The 21,766-nt window shown below is 45.8% G+C and overlaps 1 protein-coding gene across 8 annotated transcripts in view; it reads left to right on the top strand.

Annotated features, from left to right (window-relative positions):
* PDE10A (phosphodiesterase 10A) overlaps positions 1 to 21,419 on the top strand; it is a 613,983-nt gene extending 592,564 nt beyond the window's left edge. For 7 of the 8 annotated variants that reach the window (XM_058735867.1, XM_058735864.1, XM_058735861.1 and 4 more), the window contains 4 exons: positions 6,107 to 6,218; positions 8,952 to 9,032; positions 12,720 to 12,808; positions 15,578 to 21,419. In XM_058735867.1, coding sequence (XP_058591850.1) covers positions 6,107 to 6,218; positions 8,952 to 9,032; positions 12,720 to 12,808; positions 15,578 to 15,695 — 400 coding nt within the window. In that variant the 3' untranslated portion in view covers positions 15,696 to 21,419. The remainder of the gene's footprint in view (positions 1 to 6,106; positions 6,219 to 8,951; positions 9,033 to 12,719; positions 12,809 to 15,577) is intronic. The other variant, XM_058735863.1, reaches the window with a different exon arrangement.
* The last annotated feature ends 347 nt before the right edge of the window (positions 21,420 to 21,766 follow it).

The raw sequence follows: 21,766 nt of genomic DNA, 5'->3' as shown, positions 1-21,766 counted from the left end.
AGATTTTGGATACTAACCCTCTATCAGATATGTTGTTTGCAAGTATCTTCTCCCGTTCCGTCGGTTGCCTTTTAGTGTTGTTGACTGTTTCCTTCTCTGTGTGGAGAACTGACCCCTTTATTATTATAAAATGCTCCTTTTTATTGCTGATAACTTTCCATGCTCTGAAGTCTGTTCTGTCTGAAATTAATATAGCTGTTCCCATTTTCTTATGAATAATGTTCCCTGGTATCTTTCTCCTTTCGTTGACTTTTAATCTATATGTGTCTTTATATTTAATCTGGGTGTTTTGTAGACAACATATGGTCTGGTTGGGTCTTGTTTTTCGGTCTACTCTGATGACCTGTTGTAATTGGTATCTTTAGACCACTGACATTTAAAGTAATTATTGATACAGTTGCGTTAATATGTGTCATACTTATTACTGTTTTCTATTCCTCACAGTTGTTCTTTGTTCCTATTTTTGTCTGCCACTCTTTTCCCACCTTTTGTAGCTTTAATTGATTATTTTATATGATTCCCTTTTCTCTTCTTTTTTGTATCCTCTATCGTTCTTTCCCCCCTTTTTTCAGTGCTTGCAATAGAAAGATTTTTTCCAGACCCAACCCCCAATAAGAACATAAATTTTGCTCAACATGTTTAGACGTAAGGAAAAGCAAGTTAATACCATGATACGCCACTACACATTCACTAGACTGGCCAAATTAAAAAGATCAACGGTACCCAATTGTTGGCAACGATATGGAACTACTAAAATACTAATATACTGGTTGTGGGAGGGTAAAACGTACAGCTGCTTTGGAAAGAACTTTGGAAGTTTGTTATAAAACTAAATGTGTGTTTCTTTGTGATTCCACTCTTAGGTTACTCAAGAGAAATAAAAGCATATTGTTCACACAGAGACTCAGACACAAATGTTTACAGCAGCCTTATTCATGATATATCTAAACTGGAAGGAGCCCAAATTCCAACAACAGGTGCATGGATAGTCACTTTGTGACATTTATACAATGGAGTACTGTTCTATCCAGCAATTAAAAAAAAAAAAAATTAGAACTGCCGATTCATGCAACAACATGAATGAGTCACACAAATATTTTGTTGAGCGAAACAGTGTGTACTATGTGAAAACATTTTTATGAGGCTCTAGAATAGGCCAGGGGCGCCTGGGTGGCTCAGTCGGTTAAGCATCTGACCCTTAATATCAGCTCAAGTCGTGATCTCACAGTCATGGAATTGAGCCACACTCGCAGAGCCTGCTTGGGATCCTCTCTCCTGTCTCTGCCCCTCTTCCTGCTTGTGTGCTCCCTTTCTCTTTCTTAAAAAAATATATATATAATGGTCTTTAATCTGGCAGATGAGATCAAATGTCATTTCGGAGGGGATTAGGAGTGGATAAGCTCATAGAAGCAGCCCGTGGGATACGTGTAGTGATGGGTAAGCTTTTCGTCCAGCTTAGAATTGTTGGTACATGAAATATTCCCACATCTGATGTGGCTTTGGTGGCGTTTCATAGATCTCTTTATGGGCATTTTGTGTCGGTGTATGTAGGAACTTGTACAGGTGGAGCCATTCTGTGCTGTCCTTAGAGATGGCAGGCCCAGCGCGCAGTCACAGTGGCTTTTCGTGCAGGGTCCGAACCGCCCTCGTGGCTGCTGCGGCCCGCGTGGGCTGTTCTCTAAAGCCCCCTACTCCTCTTGGGTTCCCACAGATGTCACTTCCCTGTGACTAGATGCCTGTTTCACCAGCCCTCCTTGTCACTGACCTGGCCTTGCTCCCAACGCTCCCGAGAGGGCACCGGCTACACCTGGACGCTGTTCCTGCAGCGGGGGCTACAGGCTGCCGGTGGAGTTCACCTCCGCGGCAGAAATCGCTCAGCTGGGCATTGAACAGAATGAACAGGTGCCATCTCCAAATTTTGCCGGTTTTCATATCTCACTCCTAATTTTCTTGCTTGAGTAATTCCTGTTCCAAAGAAACATGAACCGTTCCCTTCCCTGATCCCAGCCGTTAGCACTGCTGTGGTCCAAAGGACCGGAGCCTCCCTTGCCAGCTGTTCCGTACTCACAGTGGCCAGGGGTTCTCTGCAAAGTCTTTAAAAAGGATGCTTCTCCAAAGCTCCTTTTCTCTCTGTGAGTTAATGTGTGTAGCCCATAAGCTGGAAGTATGTTTTTTTTTTTTGTTTTTTGTTTTTTTAAATTTTTTTTTTTCAACGTTTTTTATTTATTTTTGGGACAGAGAGAGACAGAGCATGAACGGGGGAGGGGCAGAGAGAGGGAGACACAGAATCGGAAACAGGCTCCAGGCTCCGAGCCATCAGCCCAGAGCCTGACGCGGGGCTCGAACTCACGGACCGCGAGATCGTGACCTGGCTGAAGTCGGACGCTTAACCGACTGCGCCACCCAGGCGCCCCTGGAAGTATGTTTTTAAATAAACTTCATTGTGTGTCTGTTATTTGACTGTTAAGATGTTAGTAGATATTTGGGAGACTGGAATGAGGTCAGAGCCTAGGGAGCAGTGATGATAGAGAGTTGGAGACACTGAGTCTACCGTTCCCAGCTGGGTATGGAAATTGAACGAGCCATTCATTCTTCTTGAATTCCAGATATTAACACAAATAAGGAAATGTAATAATAACCATATGAGAATTCATTTTTTTTATAATTTTTTTTAATGTTTATTTGTTTTTGAGAGAGGGAGAGAGAGAGACAGAGCACAAGCAGGGAAGGGGCAGAGAGAGACAAAGACACAGAATCCGAAACAGGCTCCAGTCTCCGAGCTGTCAGCACAAAAAGCCCAATGTGGGGCTCGAACTCACAGACCATGAGATCATGACCTGAGCCGAAGATGCTCACCCGATTGAGCCCCCCAGGCACCCCAAGTTTATTTAAATTTAATGAGAGAGAGAGAGAGAGAGTGAGCAGGGGAGGAGCAGAGAGAGAGGAAGACACAGAATCCGAAGCAGGCTCCAGGCTCTGAGCTGTCAGCACAGAGCCCGACGCGGGGCTTGAACTCACAGTCCGTGAGATCGTGACCTGAGCCAAAGATGCTCACCCGACTGAGCCCCCCAGGCGCCCCATAGAGAATTCATTCTTTATATTTTGTCATGTCTCTACCTGAACTCTTATAAAGTTAATTCTGTTTCATCTGGTCCAGCTGTGTGTTTCTACTTTTCTTCAATAGGACATCATTCATCATCCTTGACTGATGAACTTTATAGAGAACGGGGGGTCGGAGGGCGCTGGGGGGGGCAGTATGGGAGAGCTGGGGCTTCCTTTCTGCCCATCAGTAACCCACCTGCATGGAGTTCTGTGGTCCTGTGATCTTCCGCTGTGGGGAGAGAATTTTCAGGTTAGGATGGCTCCGAGAAGATGAATGTGTCCCCTGGTGAGAGGCGGATATCCGGAGCCCTCCTCCTCTCCCTTCCCTGTGTCCACTCCTGCCATCGAGTCATGCTGCTGTCATTGGACCGCTGTGGTGTCCTCCTCAACGGTCTGTCCCCATCTGCCCTGGCCCCTGCGGTTGTGTGCGTGATTGTCCACAGCGATCTCTCCACAACCTGGACCGTGTCACCCCCCTGCTCACATCCTCCAGGGTCTGACCTTCTGACTTGGAACAATGGTCTCCCCCGTTGTGTCCAGACCGGGCGGCACCCAATGTGCGCCAGACCGACTTGTCGTTTGTTCCTCAAACACCCCATACTTGTTCGTGACACATCAGGACTTGCATGCCTAGTCATCTCTCTCGGGACTCTCTCACAGAGCTTCGTGGTTTTGCCTCTCAAAACACTTTTTACAAACCTGTTCAGCGCAACGTTCGACATGGTTTTCTGCTTTTCCCTGTTAGAATGTTAGTTCTGGAAGAGCAGGGTCTACTCGGTTCGTTACTAGAACTGGGCCTGATCCATAGAGACGTTGAGAATGTTGGGAGTAAATAAATATAGTCAAACCCCCTGAGATTACTTACCACGGAATCATCTGTGACATTGTGTTGGCCTCGTTGTTGCTTTCGGTGGCTAGGTTATGTAAGGTCGCATCATCAGTACACTGAACCGTGACCCCCACCCCTCTGACGGTTGTTAGAATGCATTATGAATCAATCATCTATCCCCATTGGGCCTATATCCCACTCATAGAAACAAATAAAACGATTCCATTTTACATTAATATTTCCAGACAACCGTGAACATCTAACTGATTTGTCACTGAGAATGAAAACTAAGTAATTTTACTTATTAAAGGCATTTAATAAAAAAAATTGTAATCTGTTATTTATTTATTTATTTATTTATTTATTTATTTATTTACTTAACAGTAAAATAACTGTTAAGTTGTTTTGTCTAAGTTGTTTTGACAGTAACATCTGAATGACAACTGGGTCGTAATCTTTTCAACCCTAAGAGTACCAACGCTCCCCGTGAAATCCTTTCCAGGGAGAAAATTGGTTCCTTGTGTTTTCCAGCGCCCGGTTCTGTTAACATGCCTTGTTTCATAGATTTATGAGCTAGAAAATCTTTTTTGAGACAAAGCTTATTAGAATATTTAGCCAAGAGAAGGAAATGTTGAGGTATATATGTGAATACAGATTGAATGAGATTGGATTATTTCAATCTTATGAAACAGAATAATCGGTTTATTTCATGTTCTATTTCTGTTTAATGAACTTCCCTGTTGAATAAGCAGATAATAAACTCACCCGTTTAGAAGCCCAAATCCAGAAATATTCTTCCTTGAAACCGCAAAATGATTAGGAAACTAGCTCATCAAGAAAATAGGGAGTTTCCTGATCACATTAAGGGGTTTGGATCTTTACATGGCATCTGTTTGGGGTCACAGGAAGGATACACAGAAGTCTCATCAACATTTTTAAAGTTACTCGTTCTGCCCCAGTAGAGACGTGTTCTTATGAAAAGTAAAATGGTAGAAGAGATCGTTACTGAGGCAAATGGCCTAAAGGAAGTGGCTGATGGGAAATTAAGGAACGTCGTGAGTGATCAGCATCCCAGACGCAGGTCACAGGCAAAGCAGGGGCCCCCAGATGTCCAGGAATCGTGCCAACGGGTACCACTAGATCGGAAACTCTGCCAAAGCGACGGATAGGTGTTGGTGCCGTGTGCCCTGGTCGGCATGGGCTCTGGACCCAGGGCAGGACTGTGCCCCCCGAAGGGGACCATCTGTGAGCCACAAGCAGGCAGCCTTTAGGTGCCACGGATCCCAAAGACTCATTGCACTGAGCTGGCAATGGCCATATCTCACCTGCTACACAGTTTTGTATCTTTCTTCATCATTCGCCTTCTCAAACTTAGGTAATTTGCTTCACAAAAGTTAAAGTCGGCATATGAAAATTCCTTCCTCATTAGCAGTTGGTGTGACCGTAAGTGTAGATTCCCTTCAGGGCGAACACACGTCTCTACACCACATCCCTTAAAATTACAGGGCGGACGTCTGCTGGAAGGCTTTAAGCAGTGTTTTCTTTTTCTTGGAGAGGAAGGATGAAACCAACCCATATTTGGAAAAGGGAAGTCAGAGTGTGGGTGCGAAGCCGCGGAGGTCGGGATCCACACAGCGCCTGGCGGCAGCCCCCCCGCCTCCCAGCCCAGACTCGGGGGACAGACCCGTGTCCGCTGTGGCCTGGTCTCCAGCTGCTCACGCCTTGGGGACCTCGCTTCACTTCTTCGCACCTCACGTTTCTCTTCCAGAAACAAGAGGATCGGGGTAGATTGTTTTCTTCAAGGTTTCTTTGCCCCGTGCGTTTCCAGAACTCCGTGGAAGGTGTGAATCTGGCCCAGTATAAGCGCAGTAGAGGACTTAGGGTTTAGGTACATGCCTGCATCCTCTCTGGTTTCAGCCGTGGTACCCAGGCAGCAGGGACACCGCCGAATCCTTCCCGCGGCAGGTGACAGAGGTGACCGATGCCCTTCCAGTTGGGCTAACACCGCGCTTTCGTTGCATCTACGTCCCTGCCTGCTGGCTTTGTACCGTCAGCTCCCTCCTCCTCGTCGCGAAGGAATGCCTGCTTAAAGCCTCTTTTTCCTGAAAATGCAGACGCCTTTCTAGCCTGTCTTGCCCACGCCACGCTGACCCGTTTTATGTTCCTGTGTTCCAGAGACCGTGTCATTGGTTTGATGATGACTGCCTGTGATCTTTGTTCCGTAACAAAACTGTGGCCGGTTACAAAACTGACAGCAAATGATATATATGCAGAATTCTGGGCTGAGGTATGTTTTCGCTTTTTATATGAACGCGGAAATGAGAACAAATTGGACGAGAACGTTAACGAGCGGGTATTTTAAGTAACAATATCTTAGTTGCTCTGGGTGCTGGTTCCTTCGGAAAACCGTTGTCAATCACATGCAGTAGAGGAATTAGCATTTCTGCACAGATACAAAGACATTTACGCAGACGTACAGCCCATTGTGAGTCCCTCAGTGTCACACGCTGTGTGTGTCCGCACTTGGAAATTTGGGAGATAATTCTCTTGTACCAGAGACGTACGAGTTTCTGCGAATATACCAGATAGTTAATTCAGCTGCAAATTAGGAGTTCTACTGAGCATGTGTGCTTTTAACTCCTAAAACTCCTGATACGTGAAACAACCGTGGATATTACTTTAATTCATACCTTTTCTTGACTGGATGATCCAAATTATCAGAAATTTTTATTTCTGATCAAAATATCAGGGGTTTATTTCTCCGTTTTCTTTCTGAATTGCCCACGAGTAAGTGGAATATTCTCTTGTTCAAATGACTCCGCAAATAGCGAGGCCCCTGCATATTCAAAGATTACAGTGAGGTGGGGAGAGTGAAACTAAATCTTTGGGTACCTCGTTTGGTTGGAAGAAGTAAAATTAAAATTTGAAGGGCGGAGAGTTTGGTAGTTGGTGATTCAAACCTTAGGCCTCACCCGTATGAAAGAATGGTTGTAAAAAGTAAAAACCAGAAAACCATTCAGTTGAAAATTTAGTAGAAACGATTTATGACATTGAATTGTTTTCATGATGGCAAAGAGAAAAATTTTTGCTGCGTGAGGACCGCAGGCCTCGAGCTGATTATACTTGTGTCATTTTTCCAGAATGCCTTACACATTGTGCATACACACTCTCGCGTGAGGTACATTCGGTAAATGCCACATAAGGAAACTGGTCTAAAGCTAGCTTATTGTTTTGCAGATAATTTTATTTAACTGATATAACCCATACTTTAACAACTATATTTGGATTCTAAAACACGAATGAAAATGTGACAGATGTGTTACGTAGATTTTTTTCCCTCTCTGTTCTGCACTGATGAAACGGTGCAGAGAGATTGACCAAGCTCCCAGTGTGCCCAGGGACGCTGTCTTCACGGACCTCGTAGTCCATGAGAGGAGACGGATGTCGCTGCGTCTTGCCTGTTGACCTCCCTGGGGTTCGCTAGGTCCACTCTCTGCCCAGCACCCACCACGCCTCCCCGCTCCAAGACTTGGCCGCCCTGCGCCCAAATTACCGCAGCGTTCTAACCGGAGTCCTTGCCTTTTCGTTTGGAGTCAGAATAGCAGTGACTCAGAGTGTGGTCGTTGATGTCCTGCTGCTTGAGATGAAAATCCTGCTTTTGTACTTGGGGATGAAGCCTCAGGCCAGCCCCCCACCTAGCCCCGTGCCTCAGTTGCCCCATCTGCGGGCTAGTGGCCACGTTAGCGCTGTTTGCAATCTGCCCCCGCGTGCCGTTGTGATAAAGACCGAAAGCACGGACTTCATCTACACGCACCACTGCCCCTCCAGACTATGCCACGTCTCAACCTGTCTGGACTCCCTGACCCAAGGCCCTCTCGTCGCCACCCAGGGCGGCTCCCCTGGCCCCGCCCTGCCCTCCGCAGCCTTCCTGGGCAGGCCTTGCTCTAGGGACGGTCCCCGTTGTGTACCCTCCACAACACTCTGTTGTTTTCCTGGTTAGCATTTATCCTGGTCTGGGAGTACAGTACATAGTCAGGTCATTGTTTAGTCGAGATCCGTTCACGTACTGCACTCGTGGTATCCTCGAGCGAGAGGCCTGGCTAGCTTCACTCGCTCAGAACGGAAAACGAAAACGTTTGAGAACCCCTGACGTTAACGTTTAAAAGCGACCACACTATCGCAAAAGCTGTGCTCACGTGCCTTCATGTTGTTAGGACAGCTTCCTTTGTCCTGTACCTGGAAATCTTCATGAGGGTCATTGACCTTTATTTCTGGACCTTAGCAAATCTAGGATGGCCTTACTTCTGTGCATCTGACTTCTAAACGTAAGCATGATTGCGAAATAATTAAAATAATCAAATAATTAAGAAATGTGAGGGACATGGGGTAGTAAGGAAACAGTTGGGATGTATTAAGAAAGATTTTAATGGTCTTCAACAAATAACTAAAAAAGAGGGAAAGAATGTTTAAAATCTATAAAATGGGGACAATAATTTCTAACTCCCTAGTATGCCATGAAGGTTGAATGAAAGAATAGCCACAAGTCACCTACCCCAGAGGCTGCGACACAGTCAATCTTCAATATAAACATCTGGGATTATAACCTTTGCCCTGCTTACAGCCAGTTACACCGTTCTAGCAGGCTTGTGTTTATTCTTGATATACAACATTTCTCTCTAGAGCCTCGCTCCGTCCCGTTCAACACACACAAAGACTCCCTTGAAACGTAAGTGAGGAGAAGGCCGCGAGGTCTGTTCCAGGCTCGGTTGGCCATCACTGCTTAGTCCGCTCCTCTTGTTGTACCTGTCACTAACTCGCACACGGCGGAACCAGAACAGACGGCGTCAGGATAGACGCCAAACAATGATACGTTAAGTTTTTGTTTTGACACTTGCGTGGATCAGTAGCCAGAAACGTTATCCATTTTGAAGGAAATTAATGCATAAAGGGAACTCGTTAATGTCAGAACTTTGTGACCGTTGATAAGTTGAGCAATCTTGGCTTTCCCTGTTTATCTTAGGGTGACGAGATGAAGAAGCTGGGAATACAGCCCATCCCCATGATGGACAGAGACAAGAAGGACGAGGTCCCACAGGGCCAGGTATGGGTCCTGCTGGAAGGTCATATAATGTGAGGCGCTCCCAGAGTCATCCGTGAATAAAAAGTATCCACCGTCCTGCAGAGCCTAGGCCCGGAAATCTTCTCTACTCAGGTGGAGTTTGCGGGTGGCCAGACCAGGGTCAGGAAGTTCTAGTTGGATTTCAGGAATCCACAGCTGCTCCTGCCTTCAGTTCTTGCTACAGATCTGAGCGCAGTAATCAGTGACTTGAAATAGAAGAATGGATGAATTTGAGTTGTTAATATTTTTAACAAGCAGAAAACCTTTCGTCATTGTGCAAAGGTATCCTTTAGAGAGAAGCGTTCTAGGTTTTGATCAGGTCCTCTCCTCCCAACGAGTAACGCACAGTGTCCTAGTACATGTTGGGTTTTCTCTTCCGGTCAGTTGACATTAATTAATATTTTTTCAGGTCTTACCGCATGGTTGATGTCAGTTTTGTGATGTTTTGACAGCTCTGTGCCTTGTCAGTTCTGCGTGTGTGCACGTGTGGTACAAGGTACTTCCCAGACCCACGGTCTTTCAAAAGTACCGTTCTTCTAACGCCGTCATGAGGAAGTTAGCTGCGGACAAATAATTGTAACCTAGAATTTAGTTTAGAAAACATTTGAGAAAACACACAGGATGACGGTTTGGGATGAGGTCTCAAGTTTTCCTACTTTACTTAGAGTTAATTTACTATTAATACAGCAGTTCAGGCAGGTCCACAGGTTTCGAAGACGCCAGCACAGAGAAAGGCAAAGGCCCTGTGGCTTTCTCCTCCTCACTGCCTTCCGTCCACGGGGTGCTCGCGTCCTTCGCCAGCTTTGCTGATGGGGGGCCTGTTGTTCCTTCCTGTGGAACGTGCACCTGGCAGGCCTGTCTCGTGTGCATTTTGCAGTTTAGTTTCTTTTTAATATTGTTTATGGAGCTTTCCCACGTAGGTGCTCCTGAGACCTGTCTGCCCTCCCTGGCCTCTGCTCATCCTGTCCTGTCCCACCATGTGATTAAGCATTTGCCTCTGTTTTCTTTAGTCACCCTATGTTTCATGGCTTTCTATTTGATTTGTTAATTCCTCTGAATCTTATCTTGCTACAATGGCTTAAGATAGGGATCTGACAAAGTTCTTTTTTTTTTTCTTTTTCAAATTTTTATATAAATTCTAGTTAGTTAACATACAGGGCATTTTATATAAATTCTAGTTAGTTAACATACAGGGCAATATTGGTTTCAGGAGTAGAACCCAGTGATCCATCACTTACATCCGACACCCAGTGCTCATCTCAACAAATGCCCTCCTTACTGCCCATCACCCATCTAGCCCATCCCCCACCCACACCCCTCCAGCAGCCCTCAGTTTGTTGTCTACCATCAAGAGTCTCTTGTGGTTCGTTTCCCTCTCCTCTTTTTTTCCTCTTCCCCGTGTTCATCTGTTTTGCTTCGCAAATTCCACATATGAGTGAACTCATATGATAATTGTCTCTCTCTGACTTACTTGCTTAGCGTAATACATTCTAGCTCCATCCACGTCATTGCAAATGGCAAGATTTCATTCTTTTTGATGGTTACATAATATTCCATTGTGTATATAAACCACATCCTCTGTATCCATTCATCTGTCGATGGACATTTGGGGTCTTCCCATAAGTAGGCTGTTCGTAATGCTACTATAAACATTGGGGTGCATGGGCCCCTTTGAATCAGTACTTTTGTATCAATGATATATCTGATAAAGGGTTAGTATCAAAAATCTATAAAGAACTTATCAAATGCAACACCGAAAAAAAAAAAACAAATAATCCAGTGAAGACATAGGCAGAAGACATGAATAGACATTTTTTCCCAAGAAGACATCCAGATGGCCAACAGACACATGAAAAGATGCTCCACATCACTCAGCATCAGGGAAATGCAAATCCAAACCACAACGAGATATCACCTCACACCTGTCAAAGTGGCTAAAAGTAACAACACAGGAAACAACAGGTGTCGGCAAGGATGTGGAGAAAAAGGAACCCTCACGCACTATTGATGGGAATGCAAAGTGGCACGGCCACTCTGGAAAACAGAATAGAGGTTCCTCAAAAAGTGAAAGGGGTGCCTGGGTGGCTCAGTCGGTTAAACATCCCAACTCTTGAATTCGGCTCAGGCCGTGGTCTCACAGTTTATGAGATTGAGGCGTCTGACTCTGCTCTGACCACACTAGAGCGTGCTTGGGATCCTCTCTCTCCTTCTCTCTCTCTGCCCCTCCCCTGCTCGTGCTCTCTCTCCCTGAGTAGATAAACATTAAAAAAAAATTTTAAGTTAAAAATAGAGCTACCCTACAATCTAGCCATCGCACTGGTAGATACCTACCTAACAGAGTTCTTTCTGGATAGTTAAGCTTTCGTCCCAGCCGAAAGCCCAGGATGGCTGAAGGTGCCGTCGGAGAATGGACCGTGTTCCAGCACCATTGAATTAAGAGAAGAGTCTGGCTTTATGCCAAAGTTGCAGAACCCATTTACAGTATGAGTTTGAGTGCAGATAGTCTGCACAGCAGCAGAAGGCAGAAAGTAACCGCCAAGGAGAGTCCGCTCTTCTGTACCTTGGGTGCATCTCATTGAAGTTCACTTTTTTTAAAAGAATTTGGTAAGCCCTGGTTTGGGGGGTCACCTCATCCAAAGAGGCAGTCATATCTGGTGGTAATTGTAGCTAGACCCTCTGTGTTCCCTGCTAACAGTCTAAGAGGTCTTTTTCATCCGACCTTCAGTAGGCCAGTCTGGGATGGAAGCATTTATTTCTAATGTGGCCTGAAATTCCTAATAAAATGTCCCTTAATATATTTTTTAAAGTGCCAGAGATCAAAAACTGTGAAATCTGGCATATTAAAAGAACTGTAACCTGAGAAGAACTGTGATATAGTCAATGAGATTTGTTGTAGGTCAAAAAAAAAGGGAGGGAGATTAAGAACGTCTCAGGAGACCAAACAATGCCCCAAAGGCCAAGGGTAACAGACCCACAAAACACCCTGTGCTGATTCCCCAATATTAAGTTATAAAGAGGCCTCCATGTAGACAAATAGCAGGTTTGACTCTGAAATGTCTGTGGTAGAAAACTAACTTTCTGGGGCGCCTGGGTGGCTCAGTCGGGTGAGCATCCGACTTGGGCTCAGGTCATGATCTCTCTGTTCCCGGAGTTTGAGCCCCGCGTCAGGCTCTGTGCCGACAGCTCAGAGCCCGGAGCCTGCTTCGGATTCTGTGTCTCCCTCTCTCTCTGCCCCTGTCCCACTCGCGCTGTATCTCTCTCTCTCTCTCTCTCTCTCTCTCTCTCTCTCTCTCTCTCTCTCTCAAAAATAAATAAACATTAAAAAGAAAACAAACAAAAAAAAAAACCTAACTTTGACCAGCAACACGAACAGTACTTGAATTGATAACTTGACTGATCCATAGATGGAGTCTCACTGGCTGTTGCCCTTGGGTTTCGGTTCAACTTCTTTTCCTGTGTGTTATCTCAAAAACTACTTTGGGGCGTTCCGAACGCCCTCCGCAGCGGTATTCGCCGAGCCCGGATATCACAGAGCAACACTAGAACACTTAATTCCGTAGTTAGGCTTGAGAAGTGGAAAAGCGGAAGCTTCGCTGGAGAAGCGGCATCTACTAGAGTCGCTAACGTGCGGTCTTGTGTCTTCTTGTCCGTGGCTCTGCGCGGGGGCAGCTGGGCTTCTACAACGCCGTGGCGATCCCCTGCTATACCACCCTGACACAGATCTTCCCGCCCACGGAGCCTCTCCTGCAGGCGTGCAGGTACGTGCCACGGCGCAAGCTGGGATGTCAGTCTTATTTCATGTTATTTTTGGGGGGGGCGGGGGGGGGCGGGGCATCAGTTTTAAAAGTGACTAAGATGCCGTATAGGATTGTTCTGTCCCATCGGCGTGTGTTGTGCCTTCCCGAAGGTTTACAACGAACGTAACTTTACGGGCCGTGTGTTTTTCTAGGTACCAAGTATATGGTAGGGACATTCATAAAGTCACGCAACCTCCAAAAAGGAGCCAGAAGGCGTGTGGCTTGGGATTTGGTTTGTTACGCCCCGGGGATCTGTGGCCGGTGTGTGCGTGAAAAGACAGGGGCCGTGCTGTGTGCTCGAGGCTGCTTGTGGGGAGGGGCTCAGCCTCGGTCACACAGCTTATCAGGCACATGAGGAGCGGGAACCAGCGTGGGATCTTCTTTCTCGGGGAGTTCTGTCTTTTCCCCGGAAGAGCTGTAAGCCGACTGTCACCCACCCTGGCCTCAGACGTCCCTGAGCCCCTTCACCGTCGCTCGCTTTTGAGGGATGAGCTCAGCTAAGGACATTGGAATTTTTGTAAGATTTCCATTTGACTTCGAGAAGAAGTCCCCTGTGGGGATGTCAAAGGGCTATGAGCAGAGCGGCCATACGTGCTGATATTCTGCACGTGAGCTGGTGTCCAGCTGATGTCCCTAACGACTTAACCATGAAGCACCCTGGGGCTTGGGGTGGGCCCGCCGAGCGGGGGGCGGGGGACTGCGTGGACAGACTGATGGTTTTAAACATGAACGTGATGGGGCGCCTGGGTGGCGCAGTCGGTTAAGCGTCCGACTTCAGCCAGGTCACGATCTCGCGGTCCGTGAGTTCGAGCCCCGCGTCAGGCTCTGGGCTGATGGCTCGGAGCCTGGAGCCTGTTTCCGATTCTGTGTCTCCCTCTCTCTCTGCCCCTCCCCCGTTCATGCTCTGTCTCTCTCTGTCCCAAAAATAAATTAAAAACATTAAAAAAAAAAAAAAAAAATTTAAAAAAATAAACATGAACGTGAGACATCCCAGCCTATTTTGTTGAACCGTCAGACGTTCAGCAGTGGTCAGTTTATTAAAGTATTATCTTTTTACGTCAGGACTAAGCCCTGTGGACAACAGGGAGTTTGAACTAGGACTCAATCCTGATGGGATCAGTTGGAAAAGTCAGTGCCCCACCAAAGAGAAATCACTCAAAATCCAGGTGATTAAAGAGAACCTAGGCGACAGTCCAGAGTCTTTTCCAATCTAAACATTATCTGTGTTTTATGCTAAATACTTAGAACCAACAGAAGGGACTACTTTCTATTATATTAGTATCCTCGTCACGGTCAACACTGGGATTCTTCTGTCTCGGCAGCTTTGATGCATTCTTGCTTCGTTGTACTTGGCTGGACCACGTAATCCGTTAAAGGCCATTTTAACCTTCTTAACACTTAAAAAAGTCATCATGTATCATTGGTGTCCGAGGAAAGAGCAAAATTAGTATAGGTCTTTTTTCCGATATGTCAAAAACCCCCTTTAGGCTCCGGGAAAATATCATGCGATAATGTGGCACAGAAGGTAAAACGTTACAGTTTTCAGGTTAGGTTTTTAGAGATTGCTTTTGTTCAGAGGCGTCTTCCCGTGCGTGTGCTCTGTATGAATTGTGTGTCTCACGTGGACTTTGTGTAGAAGAAAGCAAGCTGCAAGGCGGGAGATGTTGCTAAGATCTCTTCCCGGTTAACCACGGGAGGCAGGATGTTGGTCCCGGGGTGGTGGCGGCCACACTGTGCCACACTGTTCCGGAAGGTTGAGGGGCAGTGTCTGCAGCATTGAGCTGCAGATGCGGAGAGAGAAGGGCCGGCGGGGGGGGGGGGGGGGGGGGGGGGAGGTCAGCCGACACCAGAGGTTGCCAGGGCACGAAGATGGCTTTAGTGCAACAAGGAAACTTCCCACTTTTGTGTCACGTGTAACTTACGGTGAATTTTTATATGTGACACGGTGTTCAGAATAGGACCGCCTTCCGGTTTCAGGTATGACGTGACAGGGAGCCCAGGCGGCGCACTGTTTCCACCTGCAGAGCACGGGCTCCTGGCTGTTGGTACTGTTGGTGAACTTTTTTGCTGCTGGAGCCTCCCTTCCTTTCCATTTCTCTCCGTGCTCCTGGGTAGTACTCCCGACGGCTTGTGCCCCTTTCCAAGTCAGCTTTTTTTTTTTTTTTAATGTTTATTTATTTTGAGAGAGAGAGAGAGAGAGAGAGCAAACGGGAGGGACACAGAGAGAGGGAGGGAGAGAATCCCAAGCAGGCTCTGCACTGTCAGCACAGAGCCCGACCCGGGGCTCGAACTCATGAACTGTGAGATCATGACCTGAGCTGGAACCAAGAGTCAGACGCTTAACCGACTGAGCCACCCAGGCGCCCCTCCAGTCAGCCTTTCTAACTGATGAGGAGGCGGTAAGTCCCGAGCTGAGCTCTCCTTTTGTACCCTTGCCTGGAGCTCGTGGGAACGGGTGCCCCCCCCAAGCCTTGGTGGCTTGAGGCAGACGGGTGCCCCCCCTCCAAGCCTTGGTGGCTTCAGGCTCTGCTAAGTCAAGGTGCAGGGCCACATCAGGGAGACCTAGCGGGGTCCTGCGTGGCCACGGCACAAAAGCCATTTTCGGAGTCAGGAGGGCACCAGAAAGCCCTCTTGCTCAGCTGTGCCTCAGGGCGGTGTGGTTAAATTCTGAGACCCGAGTCCGGAAATCCTTTTTCAAGCATCACCTGTCCCCGCATCTCTTATCCGTAGGAATAACCTGAGCCAGTGGGAGAAGGTGATCCGAGGGGAGGAGAGTGCCGTGTGGGTCTCGTCCCAGCCGGGGGCCCACGAGCCATCCGAGAAGCTGCCAGTGAAGATGGGGGACTGACCGCTCCGCGACCAGCTGTCCCACCTGAAGACGCCCGTCCTGCTTCTTTGACTTTTCTTCCTTTTATTTTTGGGGGGGGAAACCTACACCTGGTAACTAGGCTGCAGACCTCTTCGACAAGGTGACATCGGGAAACACGGCAAGCGGATGACTCCCCGCCAGTCTCGTCTGTAACGCATCGTAGACGGTGACCAACCAGGACCACCCCGGGGCCAGATCGGCTGTCCACGTGACCCCGTTTGACCTGTGAACTGGCCTTTTCTAATAGGCACATATTGCTGAGGCCTTAATGGGATAGGACAACAATCATTCAGAAGGGGGTACTTTTCCATTGTATCTTTCCAGTGAGGGGTTAAAATGGTACTACTCTGATATTGTACTTTGGCTCTAACACCAATGTTGCTTTGACGTTGTTGGTTCTAAATAGGAATTTTTACATGTTACTGTTGTGAATGTTTGTGTGTGACCTACTTGTAATTAGCGTGAAGTGTAGCAGACGGCCTCAGGACAAGCGTCATTGAGGGGACAGCGTAAGAAGTGTCTTTCTGCCATCAGTGATGGACAGTAGTCAGATTCCTGTTTCAGAGCCTCGTGAATTAAAAGTTAGGTGGACGAAAGTGTGTTCTTTAGGTTTATACCGAAGGGCTCAGATGAATAGGTCGAACACTGAATGAGGTGGACTTTCTGTCCTGAGAAAAGAGGCAAGTATACACCATAACAAATCTCCGAACCACAAGTATCCACCAAAAAACGGCAAAGAATATTTTTTAGTTGGTGTTGTTTTTTTTTTTTTTTCCCATCATTGTAGGCAAATTTTCTAAACCCTTTGCATAAAGAACAAAACAAAAGCCAAGCATATGAGTCTTTCTTAACAGACAGGTCTTAGGGGATGTAAAATGTGAATTTTAATAATGATTTCTTTATATTTTCACTTGGTGTCATTGCAAAATTTGAGACTCACACTCAAAATGAGAGGTTTCTTCTACGAATTCTTTCATTAAAATACCATACGTTTCTCTTAAAATCACATTAAACCGTGAAATTTAAGTCGTGTGTAATTTTTACTTTGATCTGCCGTGCCCGCTACCCGCTCGTCCCCTTTTGTGCTCCTCAGTCGCACTCCCCACGCTCTCCGTCCGTGACCGGGAAGTGGAACCCAGTGCGGGTGCTTCGGGGCTAACTTCTGTCCTCTTTCCTCTGCTCGAGGTCAAGGACCTACACCGCAACCTGTGATTTGGAGAGTTTCTTCTGTATAATTTTGGGTAGACTCTTATTACTGTACAATGTAAACGTTTTGAAGAATACACAAGAGTCTGGACCCCTTCGTACAAGGAGTACAAGCCAGTCGCTTCTGGTGCCCATTCATGCTGTTGATTTTCAGCACCATGGCAAGGTCACCTCCAAAGCTGTGGTTAGTCCCGACCCCGAAGGAATTCGAGTCTCAAGAAGTGATGGGGCTGATTCATAACAAATAGCTTAGCTACTGTTCCCGTGGCAGGAGACCGGCATATGACTTTCAATAAAATCAATTTTGGAAATACTCTTTTACATATTCAGTGATGTACACGTTATTACCCATATGGTTTTTGCCAAAAAGATTAAATGTTTCTACAACACGATTTATGTTGTAGAAGAGTTAGCTACATGTAAACGTTCTTATTTTAGAATTAACACTATGTGTTCAGTTTCCCTGTAGGCTTTTGAAAGTTGCCATCTTCCCTACGTGGGGCTCCATTTGCTGTTACGCAATACGAGGTAAAATGAAATACCACTGTACCTAGACACACACACGCGCACACACGCAGATATACACACATGCATGAAAGGACATATGTATAGGGGAGACAGATGCAAGACATCAATAAAAAGTAAGAGCCCCTTTCTTCAAAAACTGACGCGTGTTGGAAAATGTATATTGTTTGATAAAGAGCGGACTAGAAAACATCCCTTTTCACGTTAGTGCGTTTACAGGATTGGATTCTAAAATGTTGCATGTTTTTCCGCACCCGCATGTATGAAACTGGACCCACCAAATCGAACCTCACTCGCGAGAATTCGTACTAGGCATCTAATTTAACTCGACGACTGACATGCAAGGGACCAGGGGAGGAAGTATCATTTAAGATGCGTTTAATTAAAAGGATCTTAAAAGAATGCGTGAATTGGGCTTTTTGATACAGAAAACAGTCATGAGGGGGAGGAATCCTATGGCTATCTTTCCATTTTAAGAGTGCCGTTCGAAGATTATTAGAGAAAGGTCTCTTATTTTGGCATAGCCAGGTGTATTATGTCATGTGATGTGTTCTTTGAACAACTTTCCAAAGAAATGTACGTGGATTTATCGATTGGCTGATTTCTCCTAAGGTATCCTCATGACCAAAGCAAAGTTTGAACAAAGGACGTTCTAACGTAAACTATGAATATTCCTTAGTACTACTTCGGAATCATAGATTGACCTAAACTGGGCCCAAGATGCAGTGGCATTTAGTCAGTCATCTGCTTTGGAAACAATGCAGTTAGGAGTATTTTTATATTTTGGCAGACAAACTTTTGAGTTCTGTCCTCCTCTTTCTCCCAGATCTTTTCTTCAAAGGGCAGATGGCTTTAATTACCAGAAATTTTGACAAGTTTCTCATTAAGGTGGTATTTCAAGTTGGGCCAAAATTTCCCTCCGCATAAACTTGGTAACCAGCTGTGAGTATGTGTAGCTTGTTCGATTTGTGGAAATTGTTAGTGGTTGTGCTGATGGATAATAGACACAGCTTTGTTGTCAAATGCAATTCGTACATCATCTTCCCCAGAGATACTGACTGTATTTTTTAACTAGAAATTTTCTTGGAAATGCCTGCCAGCAACATGAAATATCGAACTTAGGCAGTGGAATAAAATTCTAAAAATCCCAAGCATCTTATTAATAAATAGCTGACTTTGGTTTGATTCATTAGAAAAACTTAAACAAATATAAATGGATGTGGAAAGTCAGTCTCAAAAGTGGCCCTTTTATGGGCCGGATTGAGATCCACATCCCAGCCCTCATCACTCTGTGAGGCTCGTCAGAGTCATGGAGGAGAGACGAAGCTGAATTTCTCAGCACAGCCGCCCTCATGGGAAGGCTTCCCCTCCGTGGGAAGGCGTCTGTGCCAATGATACGGTGCCACTCGAGGTGACGTGTTCTCACGGTGACGACAACAGAACTACTTGGAACCTGGATTTATTCAGCGTAGGTTTCCTCTTTTGAGCATGCTTTTTGGATAGCTTTAGATTCTTTTTTTTTCCTTTTCCACAATTAATCTCAGTGAATTTTGCTTTATTGGTATGATTGGGCACTCTAGATATGTTTGTACGTGATACACATAGATGCATAAAATCCTTAGCTACCTGGATTTTGTAATAGATTTAGTTTGACTATTACGTTTCTGGTCTTTTAACTCAAAATTAAGGTTTGAGCTTTAATAGGACTAAATTCTTCACCATGCCTGGGCCTGTGCCTTTATTTTAAACTCTGTGATTTTACGTCTATATTCATAGATTTATTGTTTTCTTCTTCTTGCTTAATTATAAGTAAAAACATTTAAAGGGACACATCTATAGTTAATTTGATCAAATTGAATGAATGGGAAGGACCGTTCTCTCCTCAGATTTCTGTCCTTTATTTGGTGTCCTTCGCACACACCCTCATGACTGTAACCAATGAACCGTTGAGATGCAGGCTTTTTTGCAAGCATTTCCAAGAACTGCGACACGATTACGGTGTGATTTCGTTAGGCTTCAGGTACATGCGCATGACTTGGATTTTGAAAATCACTTCTGTATCTGTTTCGGACCTGTGTTTGCTTTCTACACTGCGCTGGTTTTATTTGGGGCTTAATTCTTGAAAGACTCCTTCCTTCAGTCGCACTAGTGTGACCCCTTTGACTGCAAGTATCAGCCTGGCTTTAGAAACCTCTGTGAGATGTAAATTACCCGTTCTCGACAGCCCCCTTCCCCAGCAGTGCGTGGCTGTTCCGTTTTGCCTTCGCTTAAGTATTTACCCTGAGACGCATTCTGCCGATTTCTTTCACCACTTCATCTTAAGTTTGAATTCGTGATCCCCCAGGCAGTGCTTCACACTTTGTGTGTTTTGTCCTTTTTTTTTTGTACTGGATATTTCGGTTGTCTGAAGCATTCGATGCATTTCCATGATGGTAAAAAAAAAAAAAAAAAAAAAATAGCAGAAAAGAGAGAAAAACGTTTCATTTGTGTTCTGGTTCTAAAGTAAAGGGGTGGGACAAAGAGAAAGATGTGAATGTTCCCGAAGAAACAATATTCGAAATTCAAAGAAGCACCACTCCCTTCGCTCGCCTGCCAAGTTTTCCCCCACCTTGAACCCGCGGTGGACCACGGGGCTGTCTACCCAGCGTGCGGTGTGACCGACCTTCACAGCGAGGGTCAGGAAAACGGGCACTGAACGCAGGCTAGACCCGAGCGTGCCTCTCCTGGGGCGTCGATGAGTGTCACCCGAGGACCCGGACCCCAAGTTAGAGCCCAGTCCGCCGTGGCGAGTAAAGACGTCAGTTGGCTCGTGGGGGGTGCCAGCTGATGGTTTTGAGCTATAGCTGCAGAAGTTTAAACGGACCATTTTCATTCCTACTACAAGTTAAGGTTGAAAAGGGCCCCAGCTGGTACTCCGGCCCACCTGAAAGATGACTAGACCCGGGGCGTTGCGACTTGTGGGTGTTTTCTTTAGCCACTTGAAGGATAAGCCAGTCCCGTGCCGTATCTCAAACGGCCTGAGTAAAAGCCAGATCGGCAGGATTGTTTCCCATGTGATCTGTCTGTGGTGTCTGTTCTGCGTATCCATTTCGTGTGCGTGTGGAAAGGACGATAGACTTCTTTGTAGGAGGACTGTCTATACGATGCCTCCACCGCCTCGCCAGACCCGACCCAGTGACCCGTGTGAAATAACGTGCTCGCCCAAAACACTGTGAAAGTTACCCAAACTTCATGGAAATGCAGCCTCTTGAAACTTTCTGAAGAGGTGGCTTTCTCTGTAAGTCCGTATGAATAGAAGAGATCCTATCTCCCTCCCTAGTCAAGGTACCGAAGAATTTGCAGGCAGCAATCTTGCTGAGCCCACACCGCTAGGGCGTAAGATGGGCTATCAGAAACACGGCGTGCTCGATAAACAGATTTGTGGGGGTGATGGGTCTGCATCCAAAGTTTTAATGGGCTCTCTTTTGGAAGGAGAAAGAGTTTCCGGCTTCACGGTAGTTGATGAGTCGGCAGATTTCAAACCCAATTATTTCGTATGGATGACACATTAAAGATCTTTGTAAAATGCGCAAGGGCAATAATTTAAAGAGGTCTTACCTTGGCATTTATAAATTATAAATATTGTACATGTGTGTAATTTTTTTCACGTTTTCATTTGCAGTCTTTGTACCTAAAAGAAACCTTTACTGTTATGTTTGTATAATAGAACAGTCATCATTTATTATAACCGAGGCCAGTTGTAAATAAACTCATAATGCAGACTGCCGGTATATATGCACATATGGGTGTTACACTGAAAAATGTAGCTTTGTTTTACTCACATGCTTAGAGCAGCAAGAAACCTTTTGTCGATATGTAACTATACATACAAAGTATATATATATGTATGATACATGAAATATATGTAGAGCTGTTCATAATTTTAATGGATATCCTTTGGTGTGAATAATTGAATACAGAGTTTTTAAAGTATCCTCTTTCACGTTTATCATTTGCGGGGAAGGTAAGAGATGTTCCGTACGTTGGGGAGGACACACGCTGGCTCCACGGAAGCGTGTTTGCAAACACTCAGGCTTTGTCTGCACAGAAAACCCCAGGTCCACGCTGACACGATGTGGTATGTTTGCCGCAGCCGTTTCCTAGCGGAAAGGAAGAGACTGCCTGAGTGCGATGTGAAATCCTGTAACATTATCTATGAATCTCATTGTGTCGTTTGAAAGGTTTGAAGAGTATTTGAGAGCAACTCAAGCATCAGGTTACAAAGCTAATGGCCCTGAGCGCTGACCCTGAGACTTCCAAAGTAGCTTCCCTGGCCTTCG

This window comes from Neofelis nebulosa, chromosome 6 (assembly GCF_028018385.1).
Source record: "Neofelis nebulosa isolate mNeoNeb1 chromosome 6, mNeoNeb1.pri, whole genome shotgun sequence".
NCBI classification, from domain to species: domain Eukaryota; kingdom Metazoa; phylum Chordata; class Mammalia; order Carnivora; family Felidae; genus Neofelis; species Neofelis nebulosa.
The sequence above is the reverse complement of the archived record's forward strand: the minus strand, read 5'-3'. Positions and strand labels throughout refer to the sequence as shown.